At 51.4% G+C, this 25,545-nt stretch overlaps 1 protein-coding gene across 3 annotated transcripts in view; it reads left to right on the forward strand.

The window, feature by feature from the left end:
• The window catches only part of PPFIA1 (PTPRF interacting protein alpha 1), an 88,391-nt gene that overhangs the window by 52,215 nt on the left and 10,631 nt on the right, over positions 1-25,545 (forward strand). For 2 of the 3 annotated variants that reach the window (XM_060019458.1, XM_060019459.1), the window contains exons 14-21: positions 267-402; positions 3,432-3,655; positions 5,721-5,952; positions 11,125-11,276; positions 12,147-12,319; positions 12,725-12,818; positions 19,743-19,824; positions 19,917-20,117. In XM_060019458.1, coding sequence (XP_059875441.1) covers positions 267-402; positions 3,432-3,655; positions 5,721-5,952; positions 11,125-11,276; positions 12,147-12,319; positions 12,725-12,818; positions 19,743-19,824; positions 19,917-20,117 — 1,294 coding nt within the window. Of the gene's footprint in view, positions 1-266; positions 403-3,431; positions 3,656-5,720; positions 5,953-11,124; positions 11,277-12,146; positions 12,320-12,724; positions 12,819-19,742; positions 19,825-19,916; positions 20,118-21,612; positions 21,676-22,183; positions 22,211-25,545 lie in introns of all 3 variants that reach the window. The other variant, XM_060019460.1, reaches the window with a different exon arrangement.

The raw sequence follows: 25,545 nt of genomic DNA on the forward strand, positions 1-25,545 counted from the left end.
CGGGTTCCCAGGTGGACCACAGACCCCTGGGCGCCGCAGACAGCTGGGTGCCGTCCCTGTCACTGGCATGTCCTCGTGTCCGCGCTGGCTTTCCCGGATGTGGTGGGGCAGGCGGCGGGGTGCTGTTGGAGCGGGCGAGCGGTGCCCTCCTGGGCGACCTTCTCCTGTGACATCACTCAGTTTCCAAGTTGACAGGTTCCGGCTTGGCCAACAAAGTGAGGTCACTTTCCTCCTAATAATGACCTTTTTCTTCCCCCGTGTTTCAGCCGACCCCACTTGGGCAGCGTCCCAGATTTCAGGTTCCCCGTGGCAGACGGGCCCTCGGACTCCTTCAGCAGCAGCGCGGTGTTGCGACGCCCGCAGAAAGGCCGGCTGGCAGCGCTGCGCGACGAGCCTTCCAAGGCAAGCCCCCCCCCCCCCCCGCCCCGCCCCGCCCCGCCCCGCCCCCTGTCCCGGGGACCAGCGCTCTGTGAGATACTGGCCTCCTCACCCTGCGGTTCGGAGACTGTCTTGAAACAAAGCTTGATGGGTCGCTTCCTCTCTTCCCCTACCCCCGTTCTCCTTTTTCTGACTAAGAGTTTACTTTTAAGGCAAGCTTTTTTTTTTTTTAAGAACAAATTTTGGTAACATGTGACCTACTGTAAGGCACAGCACAGTGCTGATTAGCACAGGTTTGAGGTCATCCTTAAGAGTAAATGAATACGCACATTCATCATCTTGTAGTGAGAATTCTCATTTGGAAGTTCAACTGCCTTCATATTTTTGTGCATTTCACGGCATATATTTTTATATATGTCTCTGTATTTTGAGCTCCCATATTCAGTGAGCAGCTAGTTTGGGCCAGGCATCCTCAGACCTAGGGCTCCAGCAGAGAATTAAAAACAGACAAAATGGGCTTCCCTGGTGGCGCAGTGGTTGAGAGTCCGCCTGCCGATGCAGGGGACATGGGTTTGTGCCCCGGTCCGGGAAGATCCCACATGTTGCGGAGTGGCTGGGCCCGTGAGCCATGGCCGCTGAGCCTGCGGGTCCGGAGCCTGTGCTCTGCAACGGGAGAGGCCACAACAGTGAGAGGCCCGCATACCGCAAAAAAAAAAAAAAAACCAGACAAAATACCTGCACGCACGCACACTCCAACACGCACTCCCTAGTGAGAAGAGAGAGGCAGCAGTGAATGGAAAGTAAAATAAAACATGCTGTGTGTATTCTTTATCTACTGCTGCATAGCCAATCACTGCAAAGCTCAGTGGCTTCACAGTGAACATTTAATAGTCCACAGTTCGTGTGCACGTGGGAGCATCTTAGTGGGCTGGGCCCTGCTCAGGGCCTCCTGAGGTCACTGCCACCAGAAGGCTCCCTCGGGGCTGGGTGGCACGCTTTCAGACTCCCTCACCTGGCTGTTGGCGAGAGGGCCCCGGTCCTTGCCGTGTGGACCTCTTCATGGGGCTGGCTTTCCTCAGAACTCCCTCCGAGAGAGAGCGGGGGAGAGCCCTTTCATGCCGCAGTCCCGGAAGCTGCACACCTTTGCTTCCACTGTGTTCTGATCGTTAGAGTGAGCTGCGAAGTCCTGCCCTCACTCACGGGGGTCAGGGAGGAATTGCCCTCTGCCTCTTGAAGGGAGGAGGATTAAAGAATTCATGGACGTATTTTTCAGTCACCACAGCCAGATGGTAATAAGCAGGGAAAGGAAACCAAGGGTACCCGAGTTGCCAAACAAGGAGGGGAATAATAATTTTTAAACAGGGTGGCCAGCGAGGGTCTCCAGGAGGGTGGCGTTCGAGCAAAGACCTGAGGAAGGGAGGGGAAGTAGCCATTCGGAGGTAATGGTCGTGCCAGCCAGATGGGCCGGTGCACTGGACGTAGGCTACGGGCGCGGGGGCGGTCGCGGTCCGGGAGCAGCTCAAGGCTGGGGTCTGTTTCCTGCTGTGAGGGAGATAGCCGGGTCGGGGGAGGCTGGGATCTGGGCCTCGGTCCCGTTCAGGTGGACAGGTCGGCAGCTGGGTGTTCCAGGACCCGGGAGAGCTCTCAACTCGAGGTAGACTTGGGTTCATGGGCATACAGGTGGTATTTAAAGGCATGAGCCAGATAGGGTCACCCGGTGGGTGCCTGTGGAGAGAGAGATGAGGTCCACGGATGGAGCCGTGGGGCACCCCGGATTCAGAGGTCGGGAGGCTGAGAAAGGGCGGCGGGGGGTGAGGAGTAGCCCGGGAGGGTGGGGCTGCTGAGTCAGAGGCTCCAGCGCTCTGCTGGGCAGTGTGGGGGAGGGGACCTAGGCGTGCGGGCTCCACGGAGCCCCCTGGAGCCACACCTGCTTGCAGAGAGTGGGAGACAGATGGAGGAGGGAAGGGGCGGCGGGAAGGGGCGGCGTAGAGGCTGCCCTTGGGCGCTTTCAGGGAAACGCAGTGGTTGCTGGAAGGAGCCCTGGAGGGAGAGTTCTGTGGTTCCTGCTGTGTGCTTTTAAGGAGAGAGGAGGGAGTGGACATCCTGAGGCTGTTGGGAATGAGCCCCTAGGACGTGGATTAGCCACAGGGAAGGAGGAGTGATGGCAGGTGATCTTGGACCAGCTGAAGGGGGTGGCCCGGCCCTGGGGAGGGTCGGAAGACGGATTGCGTGGGCACAGGCCCCAGGGGCAGGGGGCTGGGGAGCCTGCGTCTAGAGGCTGCCCCGTGGTTACTCTGAGGTCGTGTCTGGCAAACGGAAGGCAGGACCCTGGGCTGAGCGTGGAGGTGGGGATGGGGAGTGGGAGGAGGTTTGGGGAGGGAAGGGGTGTGGGATGGCCCCAGAGGAGAGGCAGCGCAGGGCCCCAGCGAGCACGCTTCTTCTGTGCATGTTCTGATGACAGCGCAGAGGGCGTCCGGGCTCAGCACGGAGGTGTCCTTGCAACGCGAGTTGCAGTTCCCTAGCAAAGCCCCGCTGCTCTGCAGCTCCCTCGCCCCGAGGGCTGTCGGGGGCAGGCTCTCCCATCTCCCTTCTGCTGCTGCTCTTGTCTGCGCGTGTTGGGAGACGAGACTAAGGGACCTCTGAGAGCCCTGTCACGTGGTGGCGCTGGTAAAAGCTATGGCAGCCGAGGTGACCCCGGCAGCTTTGGATCTGAGGGATTTTTGTTTACTTCCCTTCAGCCTGGCTGATGGTGGCACGGAATTAACTTTTTTAATTTTCGGTTTTTGTTTCTGACGCGGTTGCCTCAGCCTTGCGAATAACGTCGTAGAATTGCCTCCCGTCCAGGCGAGGAAGTGAACGTGGCCAGGCTCTCTGAGAAATAGATTCTCCTCCTGCCCATTTCCTAAGTACTGCTCACTTCACAGATGTCAGTGGCTTCTAAGCGTGACCCATTTTTCCAAGGTCTTCTGGGTCTCTGTGTAAAGTTGTTCAAGTTGCTGGTAGCCTGCAGTTGCCCTGACTGTCGCTGCTGAACCGCGGCCTTTCTTGCGCAGGTGCAGACCCTGGACGAGCAGGACTGGGAGCGCGCGCGGCAGGCCAGCGTGCTGGCTCACGTGGCGCAGGCGTTCGAGAGCGGCGCGGACGTGCCTGACGGCGCCGGCGACGGGGACACGCTTTTCAGCTCGGCCACTCTGCTGTCGCCCAGCGGGCAGGCCGATGCCCAGACCCTGGCCATGATGCTTCAGGAGCAGCTGGACGCCATCAACAAAGAGATCCGGTGCGTGTGCCCGTGCCTGGCTTCCCGGAAACACGGTGTCTCCGAGGGGTGGTCGCTACTTAGAAAAGCCTAAGTGTTCCATAAATAAGGAAACGTACGTCGGTTCTGTTTTAAGAATTTTAAGTCCTGAGATTGCCCTTGCTTATAAAGCTCAGTTAAGCAGGGCGTTGTCTCCACAGTTGTGGGGTCAGCATACTGTGTGAGATGTCGTGGAAGGGGGAGGAGAGGTGTGAGGCGTTCAGCCCCTGCCCCCGGAAGCTGCCGACACACCTGGAGAGAGATGGCGGGGTGCAGAGAGCAGAGAGGCCATGCCCGTCCGGGGTGCAGGGCGGAGACATGGCGCCAGGGAGTCGGGGCGGAGTCGGCTCCCCGGATTCCTTTCCCGGGGCAGGGCTGGTGGGCGTGCCGCAGAAAGTGAGGGCACACCCTTATTCGGCCTCTGCCAGCCGGCTGTGTCCCCCCCAGCTCTGAGCTGATGCCCCCCTGCAGCCCGTGCGTCCTCCGGCACGGAGAGGTCGCCCTCTTGTGGGTCCCTTGGAGCCTCGCGTATTCTGTGGTGTGTCCCAAAGCCACCGGGAACAGAAAAGCTGGGGTTTTCGGGTTGGCAGGCTCCCACTGGGACTTGCAATTTGCTTTTAAATTAACATAATGTGAAAATCGGTTCTTGTAAGACAGGGGTCAGAGGATGTGTGCTTGAGTATTTTCTAGTCTCATCAGTACATTTAAGATGTTTTCTTTAGAAACTGTCGTAGCAATTGTAATAGTTACTTTGCAAAACAGGGAATAGAATCCAGAGGACGCCTTGTAGTGATCAGGAGGCCTTAGGTCTGGGGGCGGCAGTGTGGTCGGGTACCCTGAGGCCTGCCGGTGTCGGATCTGCCATGGCCACACCTCCTGTCCCAAGTCCACACGCAGAGCAGCCCCAGGCCGGTGACCCTGTGGCGGACCCGGTCAGAGCTGCTGCTCAGCTTGCTCTTGTCACATTAACACAGGCAGAGGTGCCCGTTCCCACCTGCAGAGAACGGGGGCCAGAGAGGAGAGGCCGCAGAATAAACAGCAAAAGTAGGTTGTGCCGCCTGCACTTTGGACTTCATAGACTGACTGCTTCGTGAGCCATGTCTGAACCCAGACGAGCTCTGAAAGACTGTCTTTCCCCATCCCTGCGGGAACTGTGAAACGATAATATACTTTTATTTTTGTAGCCAGGTAAAAATGATTTTTTCCTTATGCAACAGGTTGACCTGATGTAACTGGTAAATTCTGCCCATCGACTTTTTATCAAAAATGAGAAAATACTTTCAGTATCTATAAACAGAACTTAAATTGGAAAGGTTACGACAAGGATCCGGTATTTTAATATCAAAATAATTGTATTTGCATAGTCAGATATTTAGACTGCTATTTAACCATCCAGTACACATTCGGGGGGAGGAACATTAACCTTGAATTCCAGAGTAATGCAGCTGTGGTCGACGTGAATCCAGAAACTCACATGAGAGACTTCCCTGGTGGTACAGTGGTTAAGACTCTGCCCTTCCACTGTAGGGGGCATGGGTTCCATCCCTGGTTGGGGAACAACAAAAAAACCCCAAAAAAACAAACAAAAAAAGAAACTCACATGAGGCTGGTAGAGAACTTTATGAAATAATACTTTTGTTCAAATTCAACCTTAAAATCAACTCAGCATTTTCATCAGGTCTAGGGACTTGTGTTTAGAAACTCCACATTGCTTTGTGAATTGCTTTTTTGATTATATCAGAGTTCCCTATTTCCAGTTGAAAAAAATTGATAGACAGGTGTGCTGCTTTGCTGTAACAACAGGGAAGGTTGTAAATTTTAAATATTGTAAAAAAGCTGTAAATTTTAAATGTCTCATTATGCAGTGAGCGTTGCCACCCAGCCCCCATCAGAATTTAGTGTAAATAAGGAAAATCAAACGTGAATGATCGGAAGCAACTCAGTGCTAAGTCGTCAATCGTAACACAGAACACAGACCCAGATTTGTTATCCAGACACGTTCCTCTGTTTTCTGACAAAGGCAGGTGACGGTTTTATTCTGTTTCAGGTTGATACAAGAAGAAAAGGAGAACACGGAGCAGCGGGCGGAGGAGATTGAGAGCAGGGTGGGCAGTGGGAGCTTAGACAGCCTTGGTCGTTTTCGATCAGTGAGCTCCATCCCCCCGTACCCTGCTTCCTCTCGGGCCAGCTCTTCCCCTCCCAGCAGCGGGCGGCCCACCCCTCGAAGGGCCCCGCACAGCCCGGCAAGGGAAGTGGACAGACTAGGCGTCATGACTCTGGTAAGTGTCTGCCTTCTCCCTGCTGCACCCTCCCCCAGCACACCTGGTTTGCTTGCTTGCTTTCTTTGTTAACCTAGAAGAAAGTCAGGTGCATTTGCTATGTTCAGAGGTTCAAGATTTTTAAAGCTAGTATTTAATCAGTCCCCCCAATTAATGACAAATTAATTTTGATGTTTGGACCACCAGCTTAGCATGTCATCATGAACTCATCCAAAGTTCTCCTTTGTGTAACATTGGGCATGGCCTCTGCAAGGCGCAGCAGCTACAGAAAAGTTTTTGTTTTTCAGGAATAGACAGCTTAGCAAGAGTAAACATAGGCAGCCCTAATGGCATCTCGAACACTGTACAGAGAGTCGATGCTGTCTTCCTTTACACTAGGGATGTCTCACTGGAGGGGGTAGGGCATGCGGTCAAAACAAAACCGAAAAAGCTAAAGTGGTCCTCTTGCTGAGGCAGCTGGCCACGCACTCACGCCGGCTCTGCATGTGAAACCAGGTTAAAAGCCGGTGCCCCTGGGCTTCCCTGGTGGCGCAGTGGTTGAGAGTCTGCCTGCCGATGCAGGGGACACAGGTTCGGGCCCCGGTCCGGGAAGATCCCACATGCCGCGGAGCGGCTGGGCCCATGAGCCATGGCCGCTGAGCCTGCGCGTCCGGAGCCTGTGCTCCACAACAGGAGAGGCCAAAGCAGTGAGAGGCCCGCGTACCGCAAAAAAAAGAAAAAAAAGCTGGTGCCCCGCGGCTCCCAGGGAAGCAAACGGGCGTCCTCACTCTTCCTCATCTGGAAACGCGATGAGCACGTGGTGACAGCGTGCAGCTCTGGAGCACACGTTATAGCTTTCTGTGGATTTAGGTCTTCTGAGTGCATTGCTGTTCACCACGTGAAGTCGGATTTACAATATTCTGCTTTTTAACTGCACTTGTGTTATAACTTTTTTCTGTTACCACCCATTTTCATTTTAGCTGCATTGTTAGCGTATAAGTAAATCAACTGTGAATCATTTCAGTGACACGTGAAGTGGTGACTAGTCCATGTCGTGGTATTTGGGCATATACTGCTTCTGTAATTTACATCATTAGCTAATTAGCTGATAATTAAAACTCTTTGACGATTTCATTTGTGGTTTCATGCTTAGTATCTTTCAGAGAATTTGTAAAAACAGTTCTGTGTATTTTTTTCTTTGTTGTTATGTGGTTCTCTGTCCTGGCTGACGGTGTGTCTGCTTCTGTCATCGGTGTTGATTCCCTGTACCATCCTTTGTTTTATCAGTTAATCCAGACCCCAGCCTCCCCACCGCCGGGTCTGTAGTTTACCATCCAGCTCCGCTCCCCGTCCTCCCCACTCGGTTATCAGTCCCTTCCACAGCAGTGCTGTGCTCCACAGCGTGTGTCTATGCTTGTGGCTCATTAGTGGGGTTTCTTCGTTTCTCATTAAACAGTGTTTTTCCCCCATAGCGGTAAGTTTTATGTAGTGTATCACTGCATAATAGGTATGGCTACAGGCATGATGTAGATGGACCAGAGTGTTTTTGCTCACACTGTATAGCATACGTGTAATTCATAAGTGAGATGCTGCTTATATAAAGAAATGACCCGCTAAGTGTAGAATTCATGGACTCTGACACAACGTACTTTCTGGTTTCAGTGCTTGTATTACTTAAGACGGTAAATCTCATCAGCCTATTAAACATGCACAGTTAGTGTCTTTACTAGACTATTTTTAATTAAATTATCTTCTATGAATCATAAAATGTAAAGACTGTCTGCTATTATGCTAGCTTTTATTCTTACATATTTTCACAGGGTACCTGCTTTAATCAATAAATTTATTTTGAGAAGTTTTAAATCAAATTCTAGGTAAGGATTTTACGTTAATGTCCAATAGGTGGTTAGATTTGTTCAGTGTTAAAATAGGTATTGCAATTACTTCCTCATCAGTTAGATTGCTATTTTAAAGTATAACATGTTTCTTATTAAGAAAAACTAAGTTATAGAGAAGTTTGGCTTAGAATAGACAACTGTTAAGGCCCTTTGTTATACAGAATGCCATATTATAAGAAATGGAGTATGTTGTAATAGAATTGTATCTTCCTGAGGAAAATTTATACTGTTTCACTAGGAAATCTTGAATAGCTTATTATATTTAAACTTTTGTGGTCAAAAAAATGTTCTATTTCCAGTTACATTTTCTCTAAATCTTATCTCACTTACATGTGTTCTGTCATTTTCTTTTTAATATATTTGCCTGTACTGATCCTTGAATTTTTAACTTCAAAGTGTGCAGTAAATCTGGTTTCTCTTCATTTCTTTGCATGCATCTGTCAGCCTAGTGATTTAAGGAAGCATCGTAGAAAGGTAAAATATTTAGTAATTCAGCATGCCTTTGTTTCTTTGTGAAGTATTGAAGAGTCCCTGTCGTTTTACGTGAATGAACACTATGTGGTTGAGTACTGGTGAATAATTGACGTTTTAATGGAAGTGTTGAAACTCACCCTCCACTTAACATATGCTGATGGTTCCGCTGGAAATAGGTCGTTCACTGGGACAAATGTAAGAGTTTGCCTTTCTCGCGCTTGTTTGCCTTCTAAGTGTTGCACGCTTATTTACAATAGACATAGTGGTTTTTATTTTTTGTTATTTTTAAATTTTATTTATTTGTTTATTTACTTATTTATTTTTGGCTGTGCTGCGAGGCTTGCGGGATCTTAGTTCCCCAACCAGGGATCGAACTCGGGCCCCAGGCAGTGAGAGCACTGAGTCCTTAACCACCCTACCGCCAGGGAATTCCCCATAGTGTTTTTTAAAAAGAAATGATGGGAGGCTTCCCTGATGGCGCAGTGGTTGAGAGTCCACCTGCCGATGCAGGGGACACAGGTTCGTGCCCCGGTCCGGGAAGATCCCACATGCCACGGAGCGGCTGGGCGCATGAGCCAGGGCCGCTGAGCCTGCGCGTCCGGAGCCTGTGCTCCGCAACGGGAGAGGCCACAATGGTGAGAGGCCTGCGTACCACAGAAAGAAAAAAAAAAAGAAATGATGGAAGCGGAGCCATAGATGCTAGATTTGGGGGAAAGCAATTTTAATAGTCACAGGTAGTAGCATTCGGTAGGCTGTCACTTTGTGCCAGGCGTCGTGCTGAATGCTTTACGAGTCTGTTCCCTAATCCCACAAACACCCACGTGAGGTCCAGGTGCTGTTGTTATCCCCATTCAACAGACGTGGACGCCGAGGCTTAGAGAGGCCAGGTGCTGTGCCCAGGCTTGCACAGTCAGTCAGCAGCGCAGTGTGGATTTGTCTGATTTCAGAACCTGGACCCTCAGCCCTGGCGCCGTCTGGCCCGCTTTTCCACCAGGAGCTCTTGTCTCCTTCACAGCATTCCTGACGGAGAGCGCTCGGGGCTCCTTCCTCTCAGATAACCCTGGACTGAGCCCCTGTTCTTGGAGGGAATACGGTGCGCTGAGGGCCAGATCTGTTGACCACGATGTCTCCCTCCCTCTCAGGCTCACAACCCCCTGGGCGTGCACTCACCGCGCAGCCGTGCTGCGGCCCAGCCGCCCAGCGCGCCAGCGCCCCTCTGCCAGGCCACAGCAGTGCGGCAGTTTAAAGTCCCGGCTCTGTCACCGATTGGTTGTGACCTGGGTGAGCCGCTCGCCCGCTCTGGGCCCGGCTTTGCCCTGCTGTTAAGTGAGGACAGCGGTAGACCCGTGCCCCTCGGGGTGGCCACGCTGTGCCGTCCCTGCACAGTCCACAGGTCGGCAGTGAGACACAGTTCTGCTGCATACGTTCGTAGTTTTCTTGGTGGCAAGACTTTCTCATTAAAGGTAGTGGCCTGTTGATTACGTCCCGGCCGGGGGGCCTGGTCTGTTGCATGTGGTAGCTTGAGCTCGCTGGCTGGCTACTGAGAGGGCCTTGTTCTAGGTTTGGCGTGTGTGCGCCAAGAACCAGGCACCGGCGGACCTGCCGCCTCCTCCACGCCGCACGTGGATGCCGAGATGCCTGCCCAGCTTGCGTGCAGCTGCCCGTCCTAGTCACGTGGGCACAGTGGGGCGGGCTCTCATCCCGGGGGAGGTGCCAGGCTGGGTGGGCCCGGAGGACTTCCTTAGGAAGAGGCCCTTGGGAAGGGCCTTGTCGTGTTTACTGGGCTTCAAAGCAGCTGTTTGTCTCCACGGAGTCCCTAGTCAACTCAGGCCTGTGTCACTTCCCTGACCCGTTTGATTTTTGTAAAGGATTGTTTGAACTTGAACTTGAGATCGATCCCTGTTAAGTTTCACATTGATGATTTCTAGCCTTTCTAGCCTTTTGCTATCTGGAGAGGACACAGTTTATCCAGCTGTCGCTTAAATGAGTCCAGCTGTGTTTTACCCCGGGTCACTTTGTTGTCCCCAAGCCACTGTGGGGCTGCAGTGGATCAGTATTATTCTTTACAGAATCCCATTAAAAAGGCACAGGTCGGTTGCTCAAGTCGCATTGTTTCTACAAATGCTTGCCGTGCGTGTTTCGTAGAATCTAACCTGGCTTAACCACTAAACCCAAATTTATAAGGGAGATCTGCCTGGACCCTGAAGGGGTTAACCTGTTCCCCATACCGTAACCACCACCCTGCTTCCCATACTCACATCCCATTATAAGGCAAAAAGCTGGGAGTCTGGAAGAGATCGTCTTTTGATGAAGACCTAGAACAAGCTATTTCTTTTTTCCTCTCAAACAGAAAGGTCTGGACAGGTTTGCCTGAGAGGTTTCTTCCCCGTGCTAGTGTTCCTGTTGAATGGCATCAGGAGATAAACACAGCCGTCCTCTTCCTCGGGGTCCTCTTCATCGCGGTGGTTAACGCCATGCGTGGTTTATGGTGGTGGCTTCAGGCGGGGCTCAGCTCTCTGCTGCCCCTGCAGGCCTGTCCGGGTGGCCTGGATTCTAGGGACGGCAGGCCACGGGAGGCCGCTGTCCAGGTCTCCGCGCTCGTGCGGGTGCAGGCCGGCTCCCTCTGCTGACAGCCTTGCTTCTCATGAACAAGACAGCCCTTTAAGATGGCATTAGGCTAGATCAAGCCTTTTTGTACTGGCAGAAAGCATAGCTAATAGGTTTTCAGATAAGTTTCTCGTTATAACGTAGAGCCTCCGTGACTTCCTTTATCCGTCACAGTCTGTTGTCACCTAATTTTACACTTATCTCAATCCCTCAGCTGCCGGCTTCCCGAGACGAGGTACGAGACGACAAGACGACCATCAAATGTGAAACCTCACCCCCCTCGTCCCCACGATCCCTTCGGCTGGACCGGCTGCACACAGGGGCGCTGCACACAGCCAGCCACGAGGACATCAGGGACGCACGCAAGTAAGGGCCCTGCTCTCCTCCTTCCACTTTCAGGAAATCTGTTCGTCTTCTCTTGAAAAACAAGTCAGAATGATGATTTTAAAGAAATACCACTCAGTTCAGCGTGTTTGTTGAAGTGATAGACTTAGGGTGCCGACCCCTGCTCTGGGCGCTGTAGTGAAATCCGGCAGGAGGTGCCTTCTGTTTGGACAGAGTCAGCTTGGCAAGGAAAGAGTTAAGAGATATCAGCAATTTTAGAAACACCTCGTTTCTGCAGATTCTACAGATTAACTCCTTTGGGAACTTTCTTCCTATTCTGGCTGGAGCCTCCGCCCGGCGCGGGCTGTTTCTGAGCGTTACTCCTCTGTAGGACACTGCGTGGCTCTCGGATGCGTTCTTGTCCTTTCCGAGCTGTGAGGTGTCCCACCCCATCTTTCCATGCTCCCCGAGTGCCTCCTCTCAGGAGACTGTCAGTTGCAGTTCTGTGACGCTGGCCTTGTTCAGACCACCACCTGCTGAGCTCCTGTCCGGAGCCAGGCAGCACTCGATGCAGGGCACGTGTGGTCATCTCTCCAGCGCCCCTGCACGGTGACCATCGCTCTCCTGCCCCGGCCCCGGGGGCGTCTGCACCTGCCGGGCCATTACCTTGAGGGGCTCGGAGCACCCTCTGCACTGGGTGGTCTAGAGTCGGGCCCCTCCCCCTTCGGAGGAGAGCTCACGTCAGAGAGTCCCGGCCTCTCGGGAGCAGCTGTCCGTGGTGGGGAGCCTGCACCTCTTGTGCGCGCCGCGGTCCGCGAGGAGCCCCGTCTGCCGCATGGTGTGGGGAGCGAGCGTTGTAGGGGGTGTGGTTGCGCGAGGCCACCCGTTAAAGGTCACTTTCTGTCCCCAAAGCTCGACAGGCTCGCAGGACGGCCCCGCGAGCAACCCCAGCAGTAGCAGTAGCAGCCAGGACTCGCTGCACAAAGCCCCCAAGAAGAAGGGCATCAAGTCCTCTATCGGCCGCTTGTTCGGCAAGAAAGAGAAGGGCCGGCCTGGGGCCCTGGGCAAGGAGTCGCTGGGACAAGGTGGGTGGTTTCCAGCCGACCCTTCAGTGTTCGGAGTGAGCAGGGGGCTGCACGCACACCTCTGCGCGCCCCTCCGCCGCCCCGTCGCCACCGCGTGCTTCCTCTCACACGAGCTGGGTGTTCTCCCGGGTTTGTTTCCCCAGTGGGTCCACACACGGCCCAGAGAGCACGGGTAACGTCTGCCTGCCTTGAGCAGCTCAGCGTCTCCCAGGCGTCAGCCTTCCTGCCTCTTGAGCGTTTTCGTGTGCGTGTGTGCGTGTGTGCGCATGGGCCGTCTGGTCGGAAAGTTCACCTTTAGAATTTTCCTCACTCTCCCTACAAAAACTCCTCCACCTGTTTACAGAAACACCTAACTCGGCCGTGTTGATTTTCTCTCAATATTTCGACCACTCTGCTTCCTCGTAGCTGTTATTTCAGAGACGGAAAACTCATCTCAAGATGCCTTGGGACTCAGCAAATTGGGAGGACAGGCTGAAAAAAATCGTAAACTTCAAAAAAAGTAAGGTTTTTGTTTTTTGTCGATCTCACTGAACAGTTTTCAGTTGTTCCTGATGCTTAACTAATGTTTATTGATTAAATGTGATATCCAGCTCTGTAGATATACTATCTTCTGAAAGCTTAGCCCAAAGCCTTTATTAAACTGTGCTTCCCGGAGGACTTAGAACACCTGTGAATTCGGGGAGGCCTCACACGTGGGCTCCTAGTCCACTCTAGAGAGTTCTCTGGCGAGGACGTGTCGTGGCTGAGTCGTGCGCAGCCACGGAGCCTTCGTATCTGAATGCGGCTCCTGCACGAGTCAGCTTTGGGGCGTTGGGAAGCTTGGCTTTCCTGTGCTTCAGTTTTCTCATCTGTGAGATGCGAGTCATAGTAGTACATACCCCATGGGGCCTTTACGAGCATTAGCTGTACAGATACGTCTACGTATACGTCCACGAGGCTCCTTAAGCAGTGCCGGCGCTGGGGCAGACGCGCGTGTGACTGCAGCCACTACGGGGACTTGGCATTTGCGGCTCACGCTAGCCATCAGTCAGGAAGTTGTCACTTACCACGTTGCCCTTTTTTTCCCTCCTCTGGTAGATTTTGTATTTTTACCTTAAACAGACTCTCAGTTTTGCAATCTTATTAAATTTTAATTCTGAGTTGTCCTGATTTCTGAAAATAAGCGATAACAGTAGGGATGGTTTTCTGCAAAGGAGCTCGGGCGTTGTGATGCCCCAGGATGAGGCACAGAGGCACATAGCGTGTGCATGTGTCTCTGGGTCCAGAGACGTTTTCTGACCCAGGACGATTTGTGTGTCGGGTGACCACATCCCAAACGAGCGCTAAGTAGATGACCTGGATAGGCGGAGGCTGTCCCAGTGAACTGACAAGTGGGAAATAAGATGGAACGTTTTGTAGTCTCGGGTGAGCACGAACCTGAGAGTGGGGAAGGTGGTGATAAGGTGGTAATACTGGCCCTTGAGACGGGGGAAGCTGGGTGGGCTCTGTGATAAATCTGACGATGGGGAAGGTCATCTGGCCACTGTCAGGCACCTTGAGAAACCAACGCTGGTCTGGAATCCGGGGCCTGCAGGCACTGACCCCAGGACCACCCTTGAGCCCACGGGGACCCTCTCCACTAGAGGCCAGTTTGCCTTTAGCCCCTCAAGTTGCCTGTTGATTTTTCTTTTGTGAAATCTGCCTCGTTTTAGCTCTCTTCTTAGAAATCACAGTTATCTTGCGTGGCATAGTGTTGATTGCGTTCCGGGGGAAATGCTGTCCGTTCGGTCATTGCTCACGACACCGTAGGAATACTCGGTCTTTGGTTCCCTGGAAGTGGAAAACTGTAGAAACTCAACAGCAAAAGCTGATTTGAGTGTTGCTGTCTTTGAACTGTAGAGAGTGTCGTACCCGAACTCAGGTGACTGCCGTTCGCTTATGGGGGCTTAACGTCAGAGCCTTTTGCCCTTCTGGAGTCATGCCAGGACACTTCTGTGCCCTAGATTCTGCTGGGGCGTTTCACTTGACATCTTCCCGCTCAGCTGCTAGAGACCAGGAGGGGTTATGGCTGTGCCGCCAGCCCTCCCACCCTCTGCTCCTGAGCGTTGGTGTTTCACGTAGCGTCAAACGTAGTTTTCCACTGTGTTTTCTCCATTTGTCTTGTAATTCTCAGGAGGAAGCTCGAGTGGTGGGCTGCACGTGGCAGACGTCGCTGGGTTACTTGCCCGGCGTGTGATGAAGTTCCGTGCGCTGGTGTGTGTGCGTCTGCTAGGCAGGTTCCTCTGGAGCTCGGGTGCTCAGGCTGAACTTCTGACTCTGTGTTACCACGGCTGAGAGTGCGTGAGCAGGGTGTTCTCTGCTCCACCGTCACGCGCGGCAAGTTCTAACATGTACTGACGACTTGGAGAACAACGCAGAGTCCGAAGGTTTTCTGACTACAGTGGGTGATTTTAGTTCTGTCAGTTAACCAGAGATACGATTGGCTTCAGGGAGAATGCTTTACTTATAAATGTGAAAAAAATATTTTAGCTTTCCAGAAAAAGTACTGTTTGAATATAGTTTAACGTTTATGGCATTATCGATGGGAGAATCAAAATACGCTTGTCAGAAATATTTTCTTTTTATCAAGCCCCAATTTATCTCAGAGGTGCTCTTTTAACTGCTGAATTTACACAGCCAGTGCGTCCACTTTTTTAGAGAATTTTCAAAATTTGGTGAAGATGAGACTTTCAGGTTTCATGAAAGCTACATGAGAGAGCGCGGCGGGCACACTTGGTGCTGGACGTGCTCGGTGGGGCGTGGAGGCTGCAGCTATCGTGGGAGCCGGCGTCCCTGACCATCGTCGCGGTGGCCTGGGCTCTAGACGGGCTCCCCGTGTGCTCGGTGGGGCGTGGAGGCTGCAGCTGTCGTGGGAGCCGGCGTCCCTGACCATCGTCGCGGTGGCCTGGGCTCTAGACGGGCTCCCCGCGTGCGGGCACTTGCTCAGCGGCGTTTGAACTGGGCCCCATTAATAAGGACCTGGTGCTGTAAATGCTGTCTTTCCACCTCCCCTTGGTTGACGCTGTCGTGCGCTCACGGGGGAAGCTGAGTCGTGGGGTTTGCTGTGCTGTGGGTCCTGAAACCTTCCGCGTTGCCCGTTGCCAGCTACAGGCTCGGAGCTGCACTGCTTTTGACGGGAAGTGGCACCGCAGTCCTCCTGCCCGGGCCTCTCTCCGGCCCTGCACCGGCCTGCGTGGCTGCGTCGGTGAAGTGGAGCCCGGTGAGTCTTTGTAGGAGGTGCCGGGTGTGCAGAGTGTCAGTGTCAGAGAAATGAGGCCCTGTCTGTTGTCTGGATGATGCCACTCGTATGGTATTTGATCAGCACCTCACACAACTGTCTCGTTACGAAAGACGGCTTGACCGTGGTGCTTCTGTCCCAATTTAAAACGCATGTTGTCATTCACATATGACATGACCTTTCTCTCATAGGCGTGTCTGTTCCCCATAGAATTCAGCGTATTTCTGAATGTCTTTCTCCTGTGCCTCTGATTCTGAGGTTAGTAAGTGTGCCACAGGAGTCGACTACTAGAGCAGGTATTTAAGAAATCCCGCTTGGGGTCTAGAATTTGATCCTTGACGGGTCAGATCAAGTCCCAGCCGAGTAGCCCCGCACGCGTGGCCCGAGCCGGGTGGGCACAGTGCTGACCTCGTCCCAGCTGGCCCGCAGGGGAGGCAGCCCCCTTGAGCTCGTTTCCCCAGTCCTCTCTGTAAACTGAGGTCAAAGATGAGAGTGAGACAGTGACAGCAGAGAGCGTTGCAGAGGAAGGAAATCAATCCCAGCAGAAACGGAGCGAGTCCTCTGTTTGCTTCTGGACCGTGGCTCGGGGCCGCGGGATCCCGGCAGATGGCATACGCCTCATCCCGCAGGATACTGGCTCGTAGCTCAGCTTCTTCGGAACAGAGCTGGATGCTTTGGGGAGATTTAAGGCATTTGGAGTCCTGTCACCTTAGTGCTCGTGTTTTAGGCTTGGGAGCTAATGACTGGAAGATTTCTTGTTTTCTAGAAGATTGACCTGTGAAGGAATACCTCCTTCCCTTGCAGTTAACTTAGCTGAGGACTAAATGCCTGTCATGTTTATCTTGGTAGCTGTAGTAAAGAAGGAAGAAAAGACGGTTCTGTTGATTATTAGAAAGTGGTCGTGTGAGTGAACGGGCGAGTTGGTAGGCTGTACTTCACATTTATTTATTTCTTTGCTCTTGATATCAGTCCTTTTTTTTTTAAAGAAACACATTTGTTCCTAAGTGAGGGACTGAACAGATTTTATTCTGCCACTCAAGAGTTTTTTAAATACCATTTTTTGTCATCAAGTCTTTTTCTCTTGGCCTTTTGTTACCGATATTCCATTAGCGGAGACCAGGTGTTCTGCTTCTGGCAGAGGACTTAGCGATAGCTTCCCAAATAGTCTCCAGGTAGCTGCTTTCATCCCCTGGTTTCTCAGACTGTCTATGATGGGGTTCAGTGAGGGAGACAAAACTGTGTGCCGTGGCAGTCCCCAGATCTCGAACAGATAAAATGTCAGCAGTTGGTCGTAAGGCAGCCAAGAGCCCTGTGGTGCAGACGAGCGCGCCGAAGAAAAGCAGCCGCGGGAGCAGGTGGGCCTCCGCCGGGGGGAGCGTGAGCGTTTCCAGTTGAGAAGAACTGGAAACAGGAGAGAGTAGAAACAGAGAATCCCAGGGCACGCGGCATTCCATTCGGAGCAGTCGCGGGTTGTGTCGGCAGCAGGCAGAAGTGGGTTCCTAGATGAAGTGGGAGAGCGGCAGTGATTTGCTCCTGTGCCCCACTGGCGGGAGGGGCAGGAGTGGGGGCCCTGCCGCTGATGCCCGCCTGCGGGTGTGCTTCCCCCAGCGCGGGACGGGCACCTCGGGGAGGAGGGGGCTTGTGCTCCCAGGCCGCGGGCCTCCTCGCCCTCTCGCTGGCTTCCCGCGTCTCTCAGCCGCATTGTCCTGTCACCGTCACCGTATCCCAGTGTCATCAGGGTGCTGGACCGGAGCTCTAAAATCCCAGAAATACATCCATGGTAGGAAAGGCCTTTTATGAAAGCGAGCGACTCTTGCCTGGAAAAGAGTCAGAACAGTGTGCACCAATCTCCAGGTAATGGGATCAGTGGGCTCTTTTTAACCCTGAATTTCTCGTCTACAGTGAATATCTGTTGCATATTTTAAAAAAATGAAGCCTCTGGCAACGTGCCAAGGATTCAGTGCCTGTTTGGCTCCCTTCAGAGCGCGGGGTTCTGAAAGCCCCCGGCCTGGCAGGTGCTGCGGCGCCGCCTCCTGGCCAGCCTGGCGGTCCGGGGACCACACTCAGGCTGTCCCTGGCTGGCCTGTGCAGGCCTTGTCTGCGGCGCTCAGAGGCTTGTATGGCCCCCGTGAATGTTTACATAAGGTGTAGCTGCTGTCTTTGAGGAGGAGTCGTCTTCAGGGAACAGGAAGTAGCACTCAGTTCAGCGCTGATGGCTGCTCTGCCCGACAGGGCCCTTCTTGCCTCCACGACTCCTTCCAGCGCTGGGGTCCTGTGTCAGGGTGGTCACAGTCTCATGTGGACTCAGCTTTTGTTTTTAATTTACGAATAGTTTTGTTTGTTTTAATTTGAAAAGTTTACTGGGTTTTTTACTCTGCTTGAGCTGTTAAGATACATGTTGTGTTCTCTGGTATAATCATTCCTGGATAATACAGTATTTACTATTCCCAGGAAACCTAAGGTTGACTTCAAGGAACACTTACTTGAAATTTTATGTGAAACACTTTGGGCTTTAATTGTACATAGACGTCACAGTCTTAAGTCTAATGCTGCTTGAATAGAATGAAAAGCCGCTCTGTTTCTTTAGGGAGTTAGTTCCCTGGCGGCGCAGTGCTTAGGACTCCGCGCTGTCACTGCGGTGGCCGGGTTCAGTCCCTGGTCGGGGGACTAAGATCCCCCAAGACGTGCAGCGTGGCCAAAAAAAGAAAAAGAAAGAAAAGACACTAAGTATCTTTAGAAATAAAAGATTCCGTGGGGTGATCTGCAGAAATTATTACAGAAAAATAACTAAGAACGACCTAGGAATTTCGCAGTGACTCAGGGATGTCCAGTCAGGTAAATGGACCTGTCCTTTCCACTCCAGTCCCACCTTCTCTCCTAGACTTTTCATTTTTAAGCTAATTAGTGACTTTCAGAAAGTTTTGTAAGTACATAACGCAGAGAAGTACAATAAGGTTCATAAAGCTTCTTGTGTTACCTCTTACATAAGTATGTTATCCGTAGACAAAATCATTTTAAAAGATGTTAACATTATGGTTTGGGCATTTTAAAGTCAGGCACACAGAACATCTCTGATCCCATAAAGCAGCGGTCCCCAACCTTATTGGCACCAGGGACCGGTTTCGTGGAAGACAGTTTTTCCGCAGAGTGGGGGGGCCAGGCAGGGGGACGGTTCAGGCAGCAGTGCGAGCGACGGAGGGCAGCAGGTGCAGCTTTGCCTGCTCCCCCGCCGCTCACCTCCTGCCGCGCGGCCGGTTCCTCACAGGCCACGGACCGCCACCGGTCCACATCCCGGGGCTTGGGGAGCCCTGCCATAAGGATCCCAGGACTCCTCGCTGCCTCCTGCCCTGGGCTAGTTGGCATCGCCGTCAGTATCGTAGGCTCACGGCCTGCCTTGTGTGCACTGGTAGAGGTTGTTGGCATTTAAATTTTCTGGATGTGAAGCTTGTGGGTTAAACCAGAGATGACCCGGGAATTCCCTGGTGGTGGTCCAGTGGTTAGGACTCTGCCCTTCCACTGCAGGGGGCCCAGGTTTGATCCTTGATCGGAGAACTGGGATCCCACAAACCGCGCAGCACAGCCAAAAAAAATAAATAACCCCCCCCAAAAAAGATGACCCAATATCTTAATTTAGCAAATACCTACTTAGCTAAATAGCAGTGCAGAATAGAAACAGCCAAAATCCAGCCCTTTCCTTGCTCGCTGTATTAGAGCGTCGTTAGTGTTAAAGGTCTGCGTTGTTCTCTGTGTTTTTTGTTGTGAAATGTTGAGCATTTCTGAAGCTCTCTGAGGCAGACTCCTCTGTTCAGACCTAGGTATGGTTTCCTCTTCCTACGGATTTGTCCTCCTTGTTTAGAAAGGGATGAGTGATTATGTTTTGTGTTGAATATCCTACCTTGGATGTGAAGACTCTGCTGGGTCTTTTAAAGTTGGTAGTAATTCTTTAATCCTGGAAGGAGACGCTTCTGTAGAGAATCCTCGAGGGTCTTTCAGCATCTCATTACTCAGGCGTTCAGTGTGATGTGTTCCAAACTACCCTTCAGTGGACGGTTTAGAAGGTTGAAGGACAACGATGAGATGTGTGGCACCACACTCTGGGGGTTTATAGAGGACGCTTTGCCTGTGTGTAGTGTGGCTCCTGAAGGTCTGAACATCTGTCACCTGTAGGCACGAATTGCTCGAAGAAGCCCGGAGACAAGGCTTACCCTTTGCACAGTGGGACGGGCCAACTGTTGTCGTCTGGCTGGAGGTGCGTATGCCCCTCTCCGAATCCTGGCCGAGTGTGCGAGCCCGTCCGTACGCCACGCATAACCTTCTGGCCCCCGTGTCTCCCGTTTCCAGCTCTGGGTCGGGATGCCGGCCTGGTACGTGGCTGCTTGCCGAGCCAACGTGAAGAGCGGGGCCATCATGTCCGCCCTGTCGGACACGGAGATCCAGCGCGAGATCGGCATCAGCAACCCTCTGCACCGGCTGAAGCTGAGGCTGGCGATTCAGGAGATCATGTCCCTGACAAGTCCGTCAGCCCCTCCTACGTCAAGAACGGTACGTTTCCGTAAAAAGAGTTCATCCCCTATGCGTGTTGCTTCCGCAGTTCTTTAGAAACACATCTAGTGTTCCAGTTTAAAGGTTTAGCATTCAAAGACATGACAACTTTTAATTTGCGGCAATTGGGCTGTTAAAAGATACGTCATTAAATACTTTTATAACAGCTTGGCTACAGTGGCATTGTGATATAGAAATGGGAGTCTTTGAAAACGTAAGAAAGTAACCATCACAAATTTAAATATGAATTTAAAGAAAGTGAAGGAGAAAAAGCTTAGACCCCAGGCTGCATTGTAAGCAGTGGTCCCCTCGTTTGACTTGTTCGGCCTGTTGGCGCTCTCCGTTTCGGGAGCTGTAGACCCTGGGATTTTAAGAGTCCGTAAATCTGCAAGTGTACTCCAAGCAGTGTTTGTGCTCATCCAGTTTTGCTCCACGTGGGAAGACCTTGGGAGTCCTTTAAGAGGGTCCTCCTAGTTGAAAAAGTGAAAAACTAACGTAATGAAAACGTGAATGATAATTGGGAGATCAGGACGGGCCAGCCCTTCATTTCTCAAGGGCAGACTCTGTACACCGGCTCAGTTCCCACTCTGCTTTCAGTCTGTCTACTCCGGAGAGAAAAACCAATGCGGAAGCTAAGCCTCACAGACGTACTTCCTCTGAGTAGCAGGTCGACGCCTGATTCAGGGCTCACGGTTACTTTACACAAAAAGCGTGAAAGCTTTTCTGTTCGCTTGTCTTCCGTTGTTTCTCAGTGGGAACGTCGTGGTGATGACAGTAGCCCGTGTCCTCACCTCTTGCACAGGTGTGCGTGGTCTCAGTGTATCTGATCTGCTCTGTGCCCAGGTGTTTCACCAGAGTCGCCTTTTCAGAAATGAAGGTGCTGGGGGTTTTCCCGCAGTTTTTATCAAGTATCTCGGTAAAGGGAGCGTCTTATGAGTTGAGTTTAATGGACGGTGAAGACGAACAGGCCTCCCGTGAGGAACCTGCCCACCATTAGGCGGGGGCACCGCCCATGGGGGCTCGGCCGTCTGGGGCTGCGGGGACGCCCGGCGGTGCCGTCACTGGGACGCTGGCGGCCCCGCGCCCCACCTCTGACAGAGGCCCCGGTCCCCGGCGGGCGCCTGCTCGGAAGCGTCTCCCCAGAGCCCAAAGCCGGACTTCTGTCCTGTTCTTCGTTGTACTTTGCCTGGGTGAGACCGTCTTAAGTACAATGGCTTAACAGCTCTTTAGATCCCACGTAGCTCAGGTGTCAGCGTGGCACAGGAAGAAGCTCTAGGCTGTCCTCCTTAAGAAGGCGGGGTCCTGCCAGGAGAAGGGCCGAGCGCCCGCCCGTGTCTTGCTGTGGGCATCTCAGACGGGGAGGTGGGTGGGGACGGCCTCTGCCCCACCCGCTCCCCTCCCGTGCCCTGGCTGACCTGGCTGACGTGTCTGCCGCCTTTCCCCTCTGTCACCGCTGCCCTTGCCCTGGATGTGGCCGGTCACGGGGTGCCCCTAGACCACAGGAAATGTCTGGTTAACACACGAGGAGATGGAGACGCTCACGGCCACGCCCCAGACGGTCAGTCCCGCCCCGTGCTCACCCCCCACCCCCACCCCTCCCCGGGCAGCCCCACCTCAGGTTGGCGCCGTTCTTGGCCTTTCTGTGGAAAACAGAAATGTCGTCTTACGTTCGATTGTTCTGGACAAGGATTTCCTTTAGGTAATAGTTAAACGTGTGAAACACGATCCATGTTTCATCCTATTTTATATTCTTTTCAGGAACTTAGAGTTGGTAGACTCGCTCCACGTAGAATAGACTTAATTGCTGTCTTCTTTAGGGGAGCCCTCAGTTCAGCCCTCTGGCCCTAGTTTTCTCCTCTTCCGGGTGTGCTTGCCGTGGGAAGTCCGCTCCTCGCATGAGACGTGGGAATTGTTGGTTTTGCATGAGTTTTGCATGATGCTTTGATTCTCTGACCCTTTTCACCCCGTTAAGCTGCACCTCCCCTGCAAAGTTAATTTGCTTGCATTGCTAAGCTCGCCAATACTAATAGTTATGTTCTTTTGCATCCCTGACCACGTAACATCAGGAAGATGAGGAGGGAAGCTGGGCTCAGGTTGGAGACTTTCTATAACGTATTCTTCACTATATGTACAGCAACAAAAAGAATTGGAGTATGAAAACTTGTAATTTACTTTTCTTGACGTTTTTAACTTCTTGACACAGAATATTGTTAATGGTTTGAAAGCATTAGCCAAAGAAAGCACGGGATTAACGAGTGCGTCTCATGGACAACTTTGAACATGTCTCGTGTGGTGCCCTGGTAGTTAGTTCTCACTCAGGTAAATTACTTTGTTTGACACGTGGTCCTTCCTACAAAGCCCTGTTGGCTTTGGCAGCTCCTGAGATGATGTATTTCAGTCCCTGGTGGGGGTAGCGTTAGTTACAAGACCTACTGAGGAGGAGATCGTGTTCTAATAAATTTCCAACACAAGCGTTGCCATAGAGCCTCTACCTCTGTCGGCATTTGCTACATTGTGTCCTAATACAGTGTTGTTCCAAAGGCTTTCTTACTGGTGGGATTCTCAGAAATTGAGCCCATTCTCGCTTACCGTGCGTGTGGAATTGTTAGGTCCCCAGTTCAGCTCGAGAAAAGCCCTGTCACAGCTGTTTTGCAGCTTTACTTTGAGACCCGTTGATTAAAAACAGTGATTTCCCCACGTGTGATCCCACGACATTGCCCTGTGACTCATGACAAGTCGAAGCCTGCCGGCTGCGGCTGGAGTTTCCCTGAGGCGCTCACTAGTGGCACCTGTTCACGGACCTTGAGAGGATAACTGTTTAACCGAAAAGTCAAAGGAATTTGAAATCAGAATTTTCCTGATCACAGGTTGTTGGTTGAAACACCTGCTTCCCTCTATTTGTACTCCTGAAATAAAGCCAATTCTATCACTTTTTAACAGAAGAGGAAACGCTGTAATATGATGCTGTGAGCTCCCCCCGCCACCATTTAGGTATTCTGTGCCACTACTCCAGGTGAACATCCTCATTAATTTTTTAACCTGGTCACTAATGAGCATCAGTGAACTTGAAAGAGTGCATTTCATAATTACTTAAACATCAGTATATTTTACACTAAGAAGCAGAACTTGGTGAGCACTTGAATATAAAATTCCCTGCGTCATGGGGCACGAAGTGTAAATTAAATAAGCTGGACGTTTGCTTTTCGCAACGGAAGTAGAAACAAGGATGAGCCCTGCCGATGACACCAGAATTGCCAACGTTGAGTCCTCAGTGTAAGCAAGGACCGTTTTCACTCCACCCCTCTCCTAGAGGAAAGGAAAGCAAAGAGGCTTCCTGGTGTCCGTGAAGCTGCCAGGGGCAGATGGCGTACAGTGCGTATTCCCTGTGGTATTAGCACAGTGACCAGCTCCTAACCCAAGGGGAAGTTTGAGATTCCCTTGGGCACTCAGGGGAAGAAGACATCAAGGTGTCGTCAAAGCCTTGGATGCCTTCCTTTAGCAAGTAGCATCACCCAGCTGTCCGCGCGAGACTACACTGCCCACTGGTGGTACAGGATCGAGCAGGACAGCCGCATCCGTGCCATCACTCTCACCTTGTACAGAGTTCAGAAAACTGATTTGTATTTGTGGTCATTTCAGTGATGGAAAGATAGACCCTGTAGAGTCTCTTGTATCCCAGATGTTCTCTGACCATGAGAGAGCCCCATTGTGTGCTTTCTTTCAGAGGCTGTGATGACAGCCTAGGAGGTGTGGGTCTCCCTTGGATTGAGCCTGATTTTCCCAGAAACCTATATGATCGACCATTTAGGTGTGACCAGAGTACCTAAGGAGTAAACAAAGATACAGAAGCTTCTGCTTCCATGGAATTCTCTGTTTAGAAATGTCTTTGCATCTTGTTTCTCTTTAAGAACACATAATCCGCAAGCAAGGAAATAATACCAGGTATTCACGCTGTAAGTGTCAGGCTATGAGAGATATTCACGCTGTAGGTGTCAGGCTATGAGAGATATTCACGCAGCAAGTGTCAGGCTATGAGAGATATTCATGCTGTAAGTGTCAGGCTTGAGATGAGAGTTGGGTTTGAAAGAGTGAAGAAACGTGATATTGTGATGATGTCCCAAAAGTGTTTGATGTTTATCTCCACTCATGACTATTTATAGAATTTTTTTTTTCTATTAGAAACATTTTTTTTTCCTATTAGAATTTGAGTGTTCTTGCTGGAGTCTGAATCATTCCTTCCAGCTTTGTTGGTATTAATAATAGATTAGAGGGCTTCCCTGGTGGCGCAGTGGTTGAGAGTCTGCCTGCCGATGCAGGGGACACGGGTTCGTGCCCCGGTCCGGGAAGATCCCACATGCCGCGGAGCAGCTGGGCCCGTGAGCCATGGCCGCTGAGCCTGCGCGTCCGGAGCCTGTGCTCCGCGACGTGAGAGGCCACAACAGTGAGAGGCGCGCGTACCGCAAAAAAAAAAAAAAAAGAAAATAGATTAGAGGCCATATTTTTGAGACAGACCATGGTGGTAGTCGAGAGAGACTATTTCCAAGGATTGCATAATGTACGGAATTCCTCTGAATATACCTTAGTCTGCTTGGACTGCAGAACATCAAGTACCTGTCTTTGGTGCGTGTGTATATACATATGACGTGTTTATGTTTCATTGTGCAGACCTTGCACATATTCTGTTAGATTTATCCCTGAGGATTTCATGGGTTTTGATGATGTTATAATAAGTGGTATTTGTAAACATTTCAATTTCCAGTTTATTTCTAGTATTTACAAGTATTGTGCATTTTTATATGTTGACCTTGTATCCTGCAACTTTGCTAATAAACTCATTTTTATTCTTGTAACTGTTTTGCAGATTCATTTTCCACATTAATAACCAGGTCATCTGCAAATACCGTTTTATTGCTTTTCCAGTTCATATGATTTTGGTTTCATTTTTCTTGTCTTATTACAGTGACTAGGAGTTCCAATACAGTGTTGAATAAAAGTTGCGAGAGCAGGCATCCTTGCTTTGTTCCTGACCTTAGGGAGAATGCATTGCGTGTTGTCAGCTGTCCGTTTTTTGTAAATGCTCTGTATGTGAGGTTGAGGCAGTTTTCTTCCATTCCTAGATTGCTGAGGTTTCCGTATATACATGATGAATATCGTCAGCTGCCTTTTCTTTGTCTTTCGAGATGATATTATGGTTTTTCTTTTCAGTTCATCGATACAGTGAATTTCATTGGTTTTTCAAACATTGACCCAACCTTACGTTCTTGGGATAAGCCCTACTTGTCACGATATCCTGTTCGTTTAATTGATTATTGATCTCCTGATACTTCGTTAAGGAATTCTGCATCTGTGTCTCTGAGGGATATTGGTTTGCAGTTTTCTTATTATATGTTTCTCTGGTTTAGGTATCAAGATGATTCCGGCCTCGCAG

Source organism: Delphinus delphis, chromosome 8 (assembly GCF_949987515.2).
Source record: "Delphinus delphis chromosome 8, mDelDel1.2, whole genome shotgun sequence".
Classification (NCBI taxonomy): domain Eukaryota; kingdom Metazoa; phylum Chordata; class Mammalia; order Artiodactyla; family Delphinidae; genus Delphinus; species Delphinus delphis.